Here is a 14,515-nt window from a genome sequence, read left to right as displayed (position 1 = left end):
CAAATTAAAAAAGTTATATTTCGGAATAAACATTGTTCTCTAAGGGAAAATAAAACAATTGAGTTTTCAGTCAACCTAAGAACTTAATACATCTTTGTAAATAAATTTCTGGACTGTCTGCAGAACTTGGCACACATTTAGATCTCATTTCTTTTTTTGGCAAATTAAGTCAACGATTGAACTCGGCTCCAATTTTTACATTTATGTTTTTGGTGGGATCAATTATTATGAAGGTTTCATTTGCAGAATAAAAACATTACTTAGTAGGTAGCCAATATTATCTATTATCAAATAGACAATGACCTATCCGACTAATTATTTCTGCCTATTTCCTACTAATAATGATATAGGTATATGTACGTGAAAGTTTATGAGGTTGGAATTGCATGTATGTTTGTAACTCTATAAAAAGCAAAAAAACCACTATAGCATTTGGATGAATATACTTACTCTACAGTCATGGGCGTAGCTAGCCATGGGCTCAAGGTGGGGCAACAATAAAAAAATAATATGTAACTAGCAACTGTATGTATCCAAAGTCATATCCAGGTCTTCGAACCTCAAATGCCGGTGGCACGGCCGCATTTGCGAAGGCATTTGCGAAGGCATTTGCGAAGGCATTTGCGAAGGCATTTGCGAAGGCATTTGCGAAGGCATTTGCGAAGGCATTTGCGAAGGCATTTGCGAAGGCATTTGCGAAGGCACTTGCGAACGCGCTTGCGAACGCGCTTGCGATGGCATTTGCGATGGCATCTTCTTTACCTTGAAAACTTTTTTATAACACTCACTTTATTCTGTGTAATATTTTCTGAAAGTTTTTTTTTCTAAGGCCCATATTTTTTTGAGTTGTAACTCACGTGACACGTTCTTTAGAACGTGAAACGTAAAACAAAAGTGAAATTGGATAAAATAGTGGGGTAACTAACTGTAGGTACTACACTCATTTTTCTTACAGTTTATGTAACACTAGCCTCCGCCCGCGACTCCGTCCGCGCGGATGTCGGTCTTCTCGTGGATGGTTTATCCATTTTGAGTAACTCTGACAATGACATCTTATAAATATCTATTGTACCCAAATACGGCTAGGCCTATGATATAATACGCAACGTGTGTTCGCGGTTCTACAGAACAACGTCTATGGATAAAACTGAAAAATTAAGATTAATTTTTTTTTGTACGTATTTTTCCAGGATAAAAAGTATCCTATTTTACGCCCAGGATAATAAGGTATAATTATACCAAGTTTCATCGAAATCGAACCGGTAGTTTTCACATGATGCCTTCACATACAGACAGACAGACAGACAGACAGACAGACAAAAATTTTTTAATCACATATTTGGGTTTGGTATCGATCCAGTAACACCTCTGGCTATTTATTTTTTCAATATTTTCAATGTACAGAATTGACTCTTCTACAGATTTATTATATGTATAGATAGAAGCTTCAGCTATTTTCTTTTTTCGTGTGTAATTCGTTATTCGAATTATTCTTATTCAAAACACCTTATTGTTCACCTACCACATCACGAAATAGATCCAAAATGTGTCCCTATCTTCAGCCGTTTGGTCGCTGGGCGTATGACAATTATTTGTTAATCAGTCATTGTAGAGATAAATAATACTAATGTTTTGGTCTCATTTTCTGTGTCGACTGTCGACTTTCGAGAATCGAGTGTGAATTTTCTTACGGATATTAAGCTTAGTAGTTAGTACCTGGATAATTCAATTTTTAGATTTGGTTAGGTACCTTCCAGGTCAAAGCCTGGGTGGGGCAAGCGCCCCACCCTGCCCCACCGTGGCTACGCCCATGTCTACAGTACTGCGTCAGATACCTGCCTGAATAAAACCTAGGATAAGTATAGATATTTTGCCAGACCGTACCTATCATTTATAATATTTCAAAGATGCTAAGATTTACAGTTAAAATTTAAAAATAACTCACGTTCACTAAGGACTAAGGTTCATTCATACATAAACCATGCGATTTAATAATCTATACTAATATGTGCTAATATTATAAAGCTGAAGAGTTTGTTTGTTTGAACGCGCTAATCTCGGGAACTACTGGTCCGATTTGAAAAATTCTTTCGGTGTTAGATAACCCATTTATCGAGGAAGGTTATAGGCTATATATATCATCACGCTACGACCAACAGGGGTGGAGCCACGGGGGTGAAACCGCGCGGAGCAGCTAGTGTAACATAAAATCCCAACAACGCAGTTATGATATTATTGTTTCGTTTATATTATGTTATAACCAAAAAACATACCTATTGTACTTACATGAGCGATTTTTTTCCGAAATCTCTTAAGTTCCTAGATTGTTTAATTTACATTCCATGGGTATAATAAATAAAAATTAAAAATACTTGTATGACTCTAAAGTACGCTAGGTAAAGTTTAAAGTTAAAACTTGTCAAGTTCCAGAACTTTTCAAAAGAACGGCGCAAATGTATGCGTTCTCGTATGTATAATTCTTAGAATAATTCTAGTTTAATTTACTAAAAATATATACCGTAATGAAGTCTTGAAAGTTAAACAGAGATTCCTTACTTACTTACTTTTTATGATTTTTTTTTTATATTTTTCTTTACACTTCTACAAATTCATAAAATGAAACGTTTGCACTTCCCGCCCGCATTCGCGTCTTTCGTGTTGTGTTGTCTGTCAAACAAAAATATTTTCCATTTTTTATAGTATTTTGTTTATCAATTTCCCATTTTATTGTTAATTTATGTTTGTTATAATGTAATACACAACTTATCTTTTATATGTGTAAATTTAAAGTGACTTTATAGTGGAATTTGTGGAAGATGATCAAGTCGTGTTAGTTTGTTGAGTGGAGTCAAGTGGCCGTCGTACAAAAAGGATTTTATTTTTGAAATGCTGCCTTCTATGCCAATATTGTTTTCCAGAGAGAGTCAGGATGCATTTGGGAATAAAATAGAATCTAGTAAAACTTTGTTAACTACAAATACAATCGCTAATACCGATAAAAAACAAGAGGTAAGTCAGAGGGTGTAATATTTTTATGTAACTTTTGTACGTTTAAACATGGATTCTATTTCAATATTTATGTGTGTTACTAGCACGCAGATACTGGGTCAAGTATATTTGCTAGTTAGATCCCGAAATACTTGATAATAAATCGTAAAAATCACAACGAAATTAAGACAGTGGCTGCCATTTTACAATTTCTTAATCACGCATTTCTTTCAGACTCAAAGTTTAAATCATGAAGGTCAGAAAAGTGAACCAGCTTCTAAGGAATTAAAACTCAATGGTGACAATAACAGGAAAGAGGAACCAAATAAATCAAAAATTGATGAGAATGCATTAGAGACAGGTATACTTTGAATCCATGCCTATTTACAATATGCTATCATCAATCTAGAAAGTTTCTCTGAAGTTGAATAAATTAATGTATTATTAAAATAAATGAAGCATGTGGTGTTCATACTTACATTACAAGAATGTTCATTTATTTATTATTAATTTTGTTTAAAAAAAACATTCTAACTATATAAACAATAGCCATGTGTACACCATGGCCTCAATAAGATAATATATGACTAAACTAACATCTACCAATTTTTTTACAGCACTAGTTCGATCATACTTTACAAAAGTTAAGTCGAGATTTCCCTCAAGTGTATCACTGCCAACAAATAAGTTTGCCCAGTTTAGAGATTTGTTGAAATCCTTTGACCCTGGGAAGGAAACACCAGTAGATTTATATAGGAAAGTAGATTTATTATTTGGTGAGGAACACAAGGATATTGTTGAGGAGTTCTTATTATTTTTAAAACCGGGGCAAGCTGCCGAGGTTGGGAGGTTTATGGACCATTTTATGCTAACACAGATGACTAGTTTTATAAAATTATTACAGGTAATAAATAAATTGAGTTATCATTTTCTTTCAAATAGGTTTTAGCATGAACCATCACAAAAATGCACATTAGAATTATCTTACCCCAAGTCATTATGTGCATACAAGTTAACTAACACTTCTTTTCTATGATTTGGTCAAGACTTTGTATAGGACTTAATCTAGTTGAAAAAAAAGTAATTAAACATTGTAAAACCTTGTTACTTATACAATAATCTTTTTCAGACAACATTTGCACGTAAACCAGCAGTTTATCGCAAGATTTTGAGAGCAATTACCACAAGCATTAACAATGGGAGCAGCCAAGACTTGAAGACAAGAGTGTTGCCACATTTGAGGACTAATCCAAAACTGTCACAAATGTTCAAATCCATGTTCCCTGATGAGAGACCACCAGACAGGTAGTATATTTTATTAGCTACTACTTTCTATATGATTAAGGTATTTTTATTGTGCTTTTTGCATTGAACTATATTTATGTTATATTACTTTTGATATTATTTAAAAGATGAGTATATTTATGAGTTATAAGTTATAAGGGTCTAGAATTAAAAACATATCTAATATAGTGTATACCTGGATATGAGATTTGACCAATATGTTCAGGGAAGAAACCCTGAGAATTTCAATAATACTGCTTTTCTTATAAAATTCCCATGCATTCTGCCCTCTATACAGGGTGTCCTGCTGTTGGTATACTAAGCTCAAAGGAGGTTATAGTTTTGCATACGCTGAGTACGTAAAAAATACTTAACTATAAAAAAAAAGCGGTATAATATGCCGGTTGCGCGAAGCTAGAGAAGAAAACATGGATTTTCAGGAAAAATTTAGCAAAAAATTTTTAACGTAATTTTGTTGTTTCAGTATTTTTTACGTGATCAGTGTATGCAAAGCTACAAGTCCCTTCGCGCTTAGTATACCAATAGTGGGACACCCTGTATATTTCACAGTCTAGATAATATCTAGATATAAATAGAACAAGTATTGAAATGGCAGTATCTATGCTACATCAAGTAGGACAAGGAATATAGATAAATGGTAAAATAATAGAGACTTAATTCTCTTAATTCTGGGTTTCAAAGAAGAACAAAAAAAAAATGTTACTTTCACTTTGAACACTTGTTGCAACATTTCAATTTTGGCCATGAATTCATTTCCACTATGTAATTATGCATTTGCTCCAGTATGGTTAATTTTTATGATACTGTAGCAATAAAAACTTAAAGGAGAAGTTACTTTTTTCCACAACAGAATTTTATTTTATTGGCATTATTCTTTACAATCTTAGATCTTCAAAAATAGGCAATGCATAAATTATTTTCTGAGTTTACAATGTAGCAAGGTCCTTTGTTTTCTCAGGGGTTTTTCTTAAGTATGATATTTTATGGTGCTAAAGTTAAGATCAGTAAGTAAAATTTCAGCACATGCAGCAAACCCTGTTCCACACTTTTGCAAAGCTTTACTGAATGTCTTCTTCTTCTTCTCTTAATTAATGGCTCCATCCAATAAGCAGGGACTCTGCCAATGTCCAGTATATGGGAGCAAAAGGACTCAAATTTCAGTCAGATAGAAAGTACTAATATGCCCTTTATTTCTGACTTTTGAAGAATTTCAAGTTCTATTTCATTCAGTGTGTATAAAACATTTTCTGCCTATCCCCTGTGCTATGTTCAGAAAGAAAAGAAGATGTCCACTTTTTGGGACATCACACGTTAATTTTATTTGCCATCCGTAAATCTTGAATGGTTCCAATCCCACAACATTCTTAAAGGCCTCAAGTGATATCTTCACTAATACTTACTTTAGCTCTCCAGTCTAAGTTTACACCCTAAAGTTTAACTGTCATGTATGTTCTAAGCATGTTCTGGCCTTGGGTTTCTCGTTGTATTTTACCTGCCCACGAAAATATTTCTTTCGTATGTCATGCAGCCGTCTGTCTCCGTTTTCCAGAGGTAATAAAGCATTGAGTAAAATTTCAAAAGAGGTAATCATCATCATCATCATCATCAGCCCATATACGTTCCCACTGCTGGGACACGGGCCTCCTATGAGGGTACAGGCCATAATCCACCACGCTGGCCAAGTGCGGGTTGGCGGATGACACATGTCGTCGAACTTTTTTTTTTTTTTTTTTTTTAATTCTTCGACATGTCGGTTTCCTCACGATGTTTTCCTTCACCGTTCGAGCAGTGGTGATGTTACAACATGCGCAGATAAATTGAAAAATCAATTTATTTCCTGCGCGCTCGCCTGGTCTCGAACCACGGACTTATCGATTCGAAGTCCGAGGTCTCACCACTGAGCCACCACTGCTCTGATTCTGCTTCTGTTGTGGAAAAAAGAGGTAATAAAGTTTCAGAAATGGTTCAGAATCGATAACATTTTAGATCTAATGAAAAAAAAAACGTTTTTTTTAAATTAGCTTTCATTCCTGTCCGCCACTAAAAAGCGAACGTGTGGACATTACAAAAGCACAATTCAGTTCAACAACCTAGACAGGTAGAAGTTAGCACACACATAAATTTGGCGATGCGCGCACGCACACAAGTGCATTGATTCTGGCGGTGTTTACGATTTAGGAAATTTTTAAGACATTTTCAAATGAATGCTATTATTTTTATTTTATTTTATTCGACAATAATGTTTCAAATGTACCTTTGGATTTATATCTAGATCTTAATTTTAAATTTTGGCTGGTCATTGAAAACTAACCTGTAGAATAGAATAAGATATAAACAACATTTGCTATAAGGTTCTGCATATCTTGTTGCAGTGCTTACGACGCTGGTACGGACGTTATAAACGAGAACTTTCTAGAATGTGACGAAGGTTACGACGTGTGGGAGTTCGAAGCGGAGAACAAGAAGAGGAAGATTGATGTGAAAGAAGCCCTTGATTCAGTGGTAGGTATTAGGATTAGAAAATAGGCAAAATCTATCAAAATCAATTATTTTACAGTTAACAGCTAAAGATAGCAATATGGTCAAGTTATTTCCATTCAAAGAAACTATACGAAATAAAAAAGTTTCCAACTGAAATCGATTTCTATGTATCGATCTATTATATTTTATAGTAACATAAAAATACTTTTTGTTGCAGTATCTACAAGGGCGGGTGTTTCTACAGCACGGTAGGTTGTTAAGATCAGCAAGTGTCACTTATCCATACAGCAAGGAGCCGTATCGAGTGCATGCAAGACGACTGGCGCCCAACACATGTCTCTCGCCACCAGACTCCGACGAAGAAAGATCTACTAAAAGAAACGGCAAAACCAATTGCAAAGTACCCCCAAAAAGATCTAGAAAACAGACGAAATCCCCGACAAAAACAGTCAAAGACGTCAACGATAACACTAAAAAAGATCTGAAACAGGCATTAAGTAAAGTGAAAGGAAAAGTTGCCGCTAAAACGAGGTGCAAAAATGAGGACAATATTAAAAAGAATAAACTGGATGGTAAAGAAGTGAATGTGTGTGGAAAGAAAGAAGATTTGCCAAAGGCAAAGCCAAAAGATGCTAAAAAAACCCGAAATTGGACTCGAGAGGAAGACAAGACTATGTTAGAAGTATTAAAGGGTGAAGGCGGCTCTGATAAGGTGCTCGTGCGCATTTGCAAACTGCTGCCGCATCGCTCACAAAGCGAAGTCAAGGAAAGGTTTTGTCACGTTATGAACTTATTGCAACAAATGGCAGTCAATGAAGTGACGTAGTGCGAACTGAATTTATTAGTTGTAAGCAATGGTATTTATAATTTTATAAAAATAAAATTTTATTTTAATCTAAACTCTTCTTTTATTCCGCTACAAAAATAAGATATCAGAAATTATAAAAATCTAGTTAACAATATCATTTATCTGCTAAAAGTAGCCAAAAGCGCAAAATTCTATTAAAAAAAGTTAAGATTAGGACTATGTCATTTAAAATTTACAATCTTCTTTTCGGAAAATTTCCTCAAGCTCCGGAGAGTCATTTATGAGGCGTCTCAACGAAACGGCTCTCTCCGTAGCAAATGCCGTGGTTGGTTTATCAATAAATGACGGCGATACAGATCCATCTACAACTTTCATTTTTGGAGGTGCATATTGATTAAAGTATTTCGCCTCAGTTGCTAACCTTTGTAAGATTTTATCCAATTCTTCGTCTGAAAAACACGTGCATAAATTTTCATATTCTTCGTCAGTGTATTGCGTTCCTATGGTCCTTGTTTTAGATGGAGCTTTTTCTGGTGTCGGTGGTGGAGTCTTCTTTCCACGTGCTTCCTTCACAAGCATCTTTAACGTTTCCAATGAACACGTTTCATACGTCGGTAATTCAGGTGCTTCATATTTAGACATCTGGCGCATGTACGCTGGCAGGTGCTCCTCAAGATGCTTCTTTGCTCTTTTCCCACACTTACACTTATGAGGTTCAATAAACTTCATATAACTATCCCATTTTGGTTCCCGTAAATGCTCCAATTCCGTTTCCCTAGATACAATTTTTTCACCTGAAGGAATTTTTTTAGGGATCTCGACCCTAGATTGTTGAACAGGTCTATCTATTTTTATTTGGGAAGCATGTAATGGGCTGCAGAAACAATATGGAATTTTACAATAACAACAATCGATTGGTACATTATTCACATTTGGTAACTCTTTTTGAAGGATTTGCATGATTGAACTTTCTAATTTTAACTCCAAGAGCTGTTGTGACGACGTGCACTTCACTGGAATATCAAAGGTATAGTCATGATCATCCGTGAAGTCCTTCTCATTACCTCTTTTACCTTCTATGAAATCTTTGACTGTTTCGGGAAAAACTTCTAAATTATCACAAGCTGCGTATATAAATCTATCATTAACGACTACCACTGGTAGTTGTGAAGCACTTGACGTACAGTGTTTGGGGCACAGCTTATCATCCAATTTCGGTTTGAATCCTTTGTCGCAAAATACATAAAACGGATGAGGTTTCGGGGTAGGGCCTTTGTATGATTCTTTTTCGGAAACGAAAATACTTTCTACAGAAGGATTTTCCAAGGCTTCACTTAGTTGTAACAGCATTAAAGTTTCCATATTTAAAAAGAAATCTGCATGCTCTGGCAAAAGATTTAAACAATAACCGACGAAATCTTGGAATCTTTTCACAAAATGACATACCTTTTTCTTCCAAATTTTAATGAACTCTTGTCTTTTCCTTTCTCTTTCTCTTGCAAATTTTATTTCAATCTCTTTTATTGTTATTTCCTCCGACAATTTGTTCATCTTTTTTCTGTGTTCATGTTCGGTAGCATCCATTTCTTTTTTGCATTCTTCTCTTTCCTTTAGGGCTACATACGTTTGGCAAGCCAAGTTTTGACATTCTAAAAACAGGCGCACTTTTTCTACAGCCATGTGCTTGTCCAGCTTGATATCGTGTAGCTGATTTGCGATAGCGGTCCGACCCCGATCAATATTTTGAATAAATTCATTTTTTTGTCTTTGCTTTTCTTTTTCTAATATATTTTCATATTGATTATATAATGTAGTAGCTTGCTGTTTAAGAAATTTTTTATAGCGTGATTTCATTTTCAAATGGGTATTTTCTTTATTTCGTTCGATTTCTTTCATTGCGGCGTCAAATAACATCGTCTCAATTTTGTTAATTGACGTTTTATAAATGTCGGTAAATTCATGAAAAGCTTGTTGGATTTTTGAGGTATTTTGTTTTGCGGCCTCTCTAGACGAGTCGTCCCACAGGCGACAACAGGTCAGCTCAATTCTTTGTTTCCAACTGTCGTCGTTCGCTTCAAGAATTCTACGTTTTTCTTCTTCCATCTCCCGACGATGATCTTTTACTAATCTTTCTCCAAAGAAGTCTATACCATTGAAGCCTAGCTTAGAAAGGTGTTCGTTCTTAACCGGTTTCATAACCGTCCTTCCAGCTAATATTTCGTGGGGTGGGACATACCAGTCATTCCCACCGCCCTTCATAGGGGGCTCAAGGCCTGCCAGTACTTTTAATTTGGGAGTCATTGATTTGAAATACACATTAGCAAGTGCTGGAGTCATTTTATTCTTCATCACGGTTTGGGTCGGTACTTGGTTCCGTTCAAAGTAACATTTTCTTTGGTAGTAATTGTCACTAAGCCTTGGCATTTTTAAAAGTTTATTTTATAAAAGAATCTGAGGTTTCATTTGTAAAGCTGTACCCAAGCTGTACCTATACTCAGAAAATTGTCATGATAATTTCATAATAGCTTTTTAATTTTGACATGAATTCTGGCAATACGTTATAAGTTTTTATATAATAAAACTAACTAACTACAATTATTTACAACACAGATTTACAAACAAGTTACAAACATGGAACTCTCAAAAAACTCTCAAAATTATACAACGTAATGTAAGAACTTCCTACTTAAGTTTTTTTTCAAGAAAACTTAGGTAACTACTAAAAAAGTAGAGTAAGTATTTAACTACAAACCTACTATTTTACAATAGTAATAATAGGTATAGTTACTTACCTAACTAGTTTTCCGCCAGCTTCAAAGAAAAAAAGCTAAAGCTAAGCTAGCACTTTGTAATAAAACTAGGTACACAGTGCGTTTCTTCTGTTGAGTCTGCTGTATGTATACTCAAAATTTTCCTGGAAGTAACAAATGGATAGGTATGCTTTTTACTAAACTGCGGTTCTGCTAGGCAGTAGGCACAAGTCGCTCGTCCCGAGATGACACAGGATAAAAATGAAATCTATAGGAAATTAAGTACCTACTAATATTAAAAAGCTGAAGAGTTTTTTTTTTAAGCTATTGCATAGCTTCTATCGCGGGCCTTGAGCGCGGGGACCGAATCGAGAAATTCCGTAACGAAAAACCTCACGCTCCCCACTCCGACGGTCGGAGGTGTGGCTTGAAAGTGTGGAGGAAGGAAGGTGGAATTCCTCCATCGAAAAAGGAGGTTTCTCGACCAGTCTACTCGACTGGCCGGCCGTTATGGCCCCAATGGATGATGTCGGAAAGTTGTATATATAGCTCTGTACCGAAAAAATTTCGCTTGCGCGATTCAGAGCGAGGTGTCGCTACAAAGGCATAGCATGCCGCGGCAGTCCCCGAATGCCACACGTCGTTTTTTTGTTTTTGTTTGAACGCGCTAATCTCAGGAACTTTTGGTCCGATTTGAAAAATTATTTCGGTGTTATAGATACATAGCCCATTTGTCGAAGAAGGCTGTATATTATCACGCTAAGACCAACAGGAGCGAAGCAATGCTAAAACCGCGGGCAAAGCTAGTTAAATATAGGCCAAGTGACTCGGGAAACATGTAGCTTTCTGCTTCTGAACGAATTGGTGAAAATAATAGGTGGAGTAGTTTTTGAATAATTCATGTTTCCTCTTAGTTTCAATTGGAATGGAACGAACTCGACGCAATGTCCATAAAAGTTTTATTAAGTCTTGGCATGGTTACCTTCTTCTAGAGTCAACCTTCGAAATTCTAGGCACATTCAGACGTACCTTTTATGGAACCGAAAAATATGTTTAATCACCTACATTATAGGTACACGGAGGTACTAGAGGAGACACGGAATATATTTTTGTAAAATGTATTTTAATTTCAGTACAGGAGCGCGGAAGTAGTTTAGCGGTTCATTAAAAACGATTCAGCCAATCTTGTGACATGAGTTGTATAACTGGACTTTTTTTATTTACCTTTATAAATAGTACCTACTAACATTTAGATCGGTATTTAAATGGGAAAGTCTGAATCTTTAAAGACATAAGTAAATATCTGTTCTTATAAACCATAGCATTGACAAAAAAACTAAAACATCTAGCTAGGTAGATGAATTTCGTGTTGTCTACGAGCGTTTTTGTTTAGACGCAAAAATGTAAAAGTTTTCAACGCCCTGTTGCACCTCATTATGAATCTCCATCGGGAATTGATCCCTGTACTGTTGATTCTAACGTTATAATTGTACCAGATAACTTTAATGTATCTCTTAAAACCAACCTTCGTTCTTTCAAACTCAAGAACTTATTTATGTAAAACTAGCTTTCCGCCCGCATGTAAAATTAGCTGAAACATGCAATCAATACAGACAAACGAAATATAGATTAAGCTCTAAACAATATTATCCACAATATTAATCCTCAGATATAATATTTGCTATAAGTACATATTTATTTAAGTACTAGCTTTCCGCCCGCGGCTTCGCCCGCGTTTTCAAAGAAAAACCCGTTCCCGTAGGATTTCCGGGATAAAACCTATCCTATGTCCTTTCTCGGATATCAAAATATCTCTATACCAAATTTCATGCAAATTGGTTCAGTAGTTAAGGCGTGCTTGAGTAACAGACAGACAGACAGACAGAGTTACTTTCGCATTTATAATATTAGTATGGATTTTATAAATTTACATTTTTAGATTGTCGTTTCTACAGAGAAGAATCGGCAAGAAAGTAGAAAGTTTTTTAAAGATTTTTGAAGTACAATAATAATTTTTTTTTTTTTTTTATTACACACTGAATACAATGTATGTATGATATGTCATATCGTAAAAAAGGCGATACAAACAATAACTTGTACAGAAGGCGGTTTTATCGCTATAAGCGGCAGTACCGTTTTATGTTTAACTTTTAAGACAAATTCAATTATGTATTCAAATAAAATCGTCTAGTAGTTATTGAAAATATAGGAAATTATTAGAAAGTGTTGTCGTAACTTTTTAAACGTAACTACATATTTTGATCTTTTCAATATTATGGTATTATTAAATAAAATAAATGTATTACAAGATACTTTTATAACTAGAGGTATTGTTAGAAGTCTATTTTTGTAGATGAATACCAATACAGAATACTTGTCATTATTTCATATCTGAACCACAGTTGACAGATATGTACTACGTACATACAGTTAGGAAACTAAGCCCCCCCCATGAAATTATGACGTATAGCTATAGGTTGTATACGTAGTATATTATTATTAGTCTGTGCTATAGGGCTGTTACTTTTTGATATTTAACCGACTTGAAAAATAAAGGAGAAGGTTATCAATTCGGCCTTCGATAAATTAAATTAAATTAAAAAACACAAAATATGCAAAAATAAATTAAAATTATTATTATACGAGCATAGAACCTCTACCTTTTTGTTTTAGGAAGAAAAAGAAAATAGTTTGACAGGCTTAGTGCTTGACAAAGTGGAGACGCCACGTATCGATAAAAATACAATAATTATACTATCTATCTTTTTCTTCCCTAATATTTACGTAATTATGCACATAAATTTAAACAAGATTTTTTTAAGGTTTCCTTTTTTTATATTTTCATGCTCTTCTAGATTGCGTAAAAATAGATGCGACCTTTGAACAGACTGGACTCCTAATAGTGACTATTTGTAGCTATCATTTTGGTAGAAAATATGTCAACTTAATTTAAAACTCATGCTGCCATATCTATAGAAATTAAAAAATAGTCTCTTTTTAACTTGTAGTCAGATACGGTATTTACAAATATATTTATTGAAAGGGCTACAAACTGAAACAATCTATATTTATTTAATGTGAATTGACATCACTTTAAACTTTTTTCCATACTATATTCAAAATCTATGGATGTGTCACCCGCTACTATCGATCCCCCTCAATACCCTCGAAAACACGCTTGATGGGGGGGGAGCCATTTCGAACATTTTGTATGAAGTTTCCTTACTGTATGTATCTGTATTATTCTAGGAGGTAGCAACGTTGACAAGTGAGCATTTTAGTATAGTTGGTTCTTTGATATGCTGTTCCTCTTGCTATTTCGGTTACAGTCAGGGCTGTCTGGCTGGCCGCAGTGGTTGCGTTTATTAGTGCGCATCTTATCTGCACAGGAAAATATCCTTAATTTAAAGTCATTTTTTAACGCGTAATTTTTAATCGTTTGCCTTTAGATAGATCCATTAGACATACATTTTTTATTGCAAGACGTTTTGTTCGTTGTTAAATAGGTGCCAGACGCAATTTTTATTTCAAAATAATTAAAATATCATCGAAATAAGTGAAATTCCATCAACATGAGTCCCAGTGAAGGATAAGTAATCACTGTGTTACTTATACTATATATAATATTCATTTTACTATTTACCGTTTTTTTGCAACAATCTACCATATCGCCTCCTTTTTCCCAACGAACCTCAAATAGGACGTTAATGTAAACTTGATAAAAACCAAATATCATCAAGAAATTAAAGACTTTTTAACGGATTTTAAACGCGATTTATTCATTGTATTATTTTCTCAAGTCTTTAATTTCAAAATGTATAATACTCGCGTAAAATCAAACACTAGAAAATACAAATATCATCAAATTCATATTTATACCCAAAAGTGTAATAAATATGAAACCATCTATTAAAAATATTAGTTTACTAATTATTCAATATAAGTATTAAAAAAGGATAATATAATATAAATAATAAAGTTATTACTTACCTTTTAAGCGGAATCATGTTGATGTAATTTCACTTATTTCGATGACATTTTAGTTATTTTGAAATAAAAATTGCGTATGGCACCTATTTTACAACGAAAAAAACGTCTTGCAATAAAAAAATTATATCTGATGGATCTATCTAAAGGCAAACGATTAAAAATTACGCGTTAAAAAATGACTTTAAATTAAGGA

General features: G+C 34.4%; 2 protein-coding genes across 2 annotated transcripts; one reads left to right on the top strand and one right to left on the bottom strand.

Annotated features, from left to right (window-relative positions):
* The first annotated feature begins 2,530 nt into the window (after nucleotides 1-2,530).
* On the top strand, nucleotides 2,531-7,674 carry LOC123699049. Its single transcript, XM_045645907.1, has 6 exons — nucleotides 2,531-3,009; nucleotides 3,223-3,349; nucleotides 3,606-3,892; nucleotides 4,118-4,293; nucleotides 6,666-6,795; nucleotides 6,992-7,674. Exons 1-6 carry the CDS (start codon nucleotides 2,887-2,889, stop codon nucleotides 7,598-7,600), a joined length of 1,452 nt encoding a protein of 483 aa, XP_045501863.1. The 5' UTR covers nucleotides 2,531-2,886; the 3' UTR covers nucleotides 7,601-7,674.
* Nucleotides 7,675-7,772: 98 nt separating this feature from the next.
* On the bottom strand, nucleotides 7,773-10,038 carry LOC123699170. Its single transcript, XM_045646061.1, has one exon. It carries the CDS (start codon nucleotides 10,004-10,006, stop codon nucleotides 7,808-7,810), a length of 2,199 nt encoding a protein of 732 aa, XP_045502017.1. The 5' UTR covers nucleotides 10,007-10,038; the 3' UTR covers nucleotides 7,773-7,807.
* Between the last annotated feature and the right edge of the window lie 4,477 nt (nucleotides 10,039-14,515).

The sequence above is a fragment of the Colias croceus genome, chromosome 17 (genome assembly GCF_905220415.1).
Source record: "Colias croceus chromosome 17, ilColCroc2.1".
Classification (NCBI taxonomy): Eukaryota; Metazoa; Arthropoda; class Insecta; order Lepidoptera; family Pieridae; genus Colias; species Colias croceus.
Note: the sequence above shows the minus strand (reverse complement) of the source record. Positions and strands in the feature narration are given on the sequence as shown.

Bases quoted from the DNA above. Each gene is read 5' to 3' on its own strand.
- LOC123699170 (XM_045646061.1), bottom strand. From the start codon at position 10,006: ATGCCAAGGCTTAGTGACAATTACTACCAAAGAAAATGTTACTTTGAA.
- LOC123699049 (XM_045645907.1), top strand. From the start codon at position 2,887: ATGCTGCCTTCTATGCCAATATTGTTTTCCAGAGAGAGTCAGGATGCA. The intron at 3,350-3,605 runs GTATACTTTGAA...ATTTTTTTACAG, and splicing joins TGAGAATGCATTAGAGACAG to CACTAGTTCGATCATACTTT. The intron at 4,294-6,665 runs GTAGTATATTTT...ATCTTGTTGCAG, and splicing joins GATGAGAGACCACCAGACAG to TGCTTACGACGCTGGTACGG.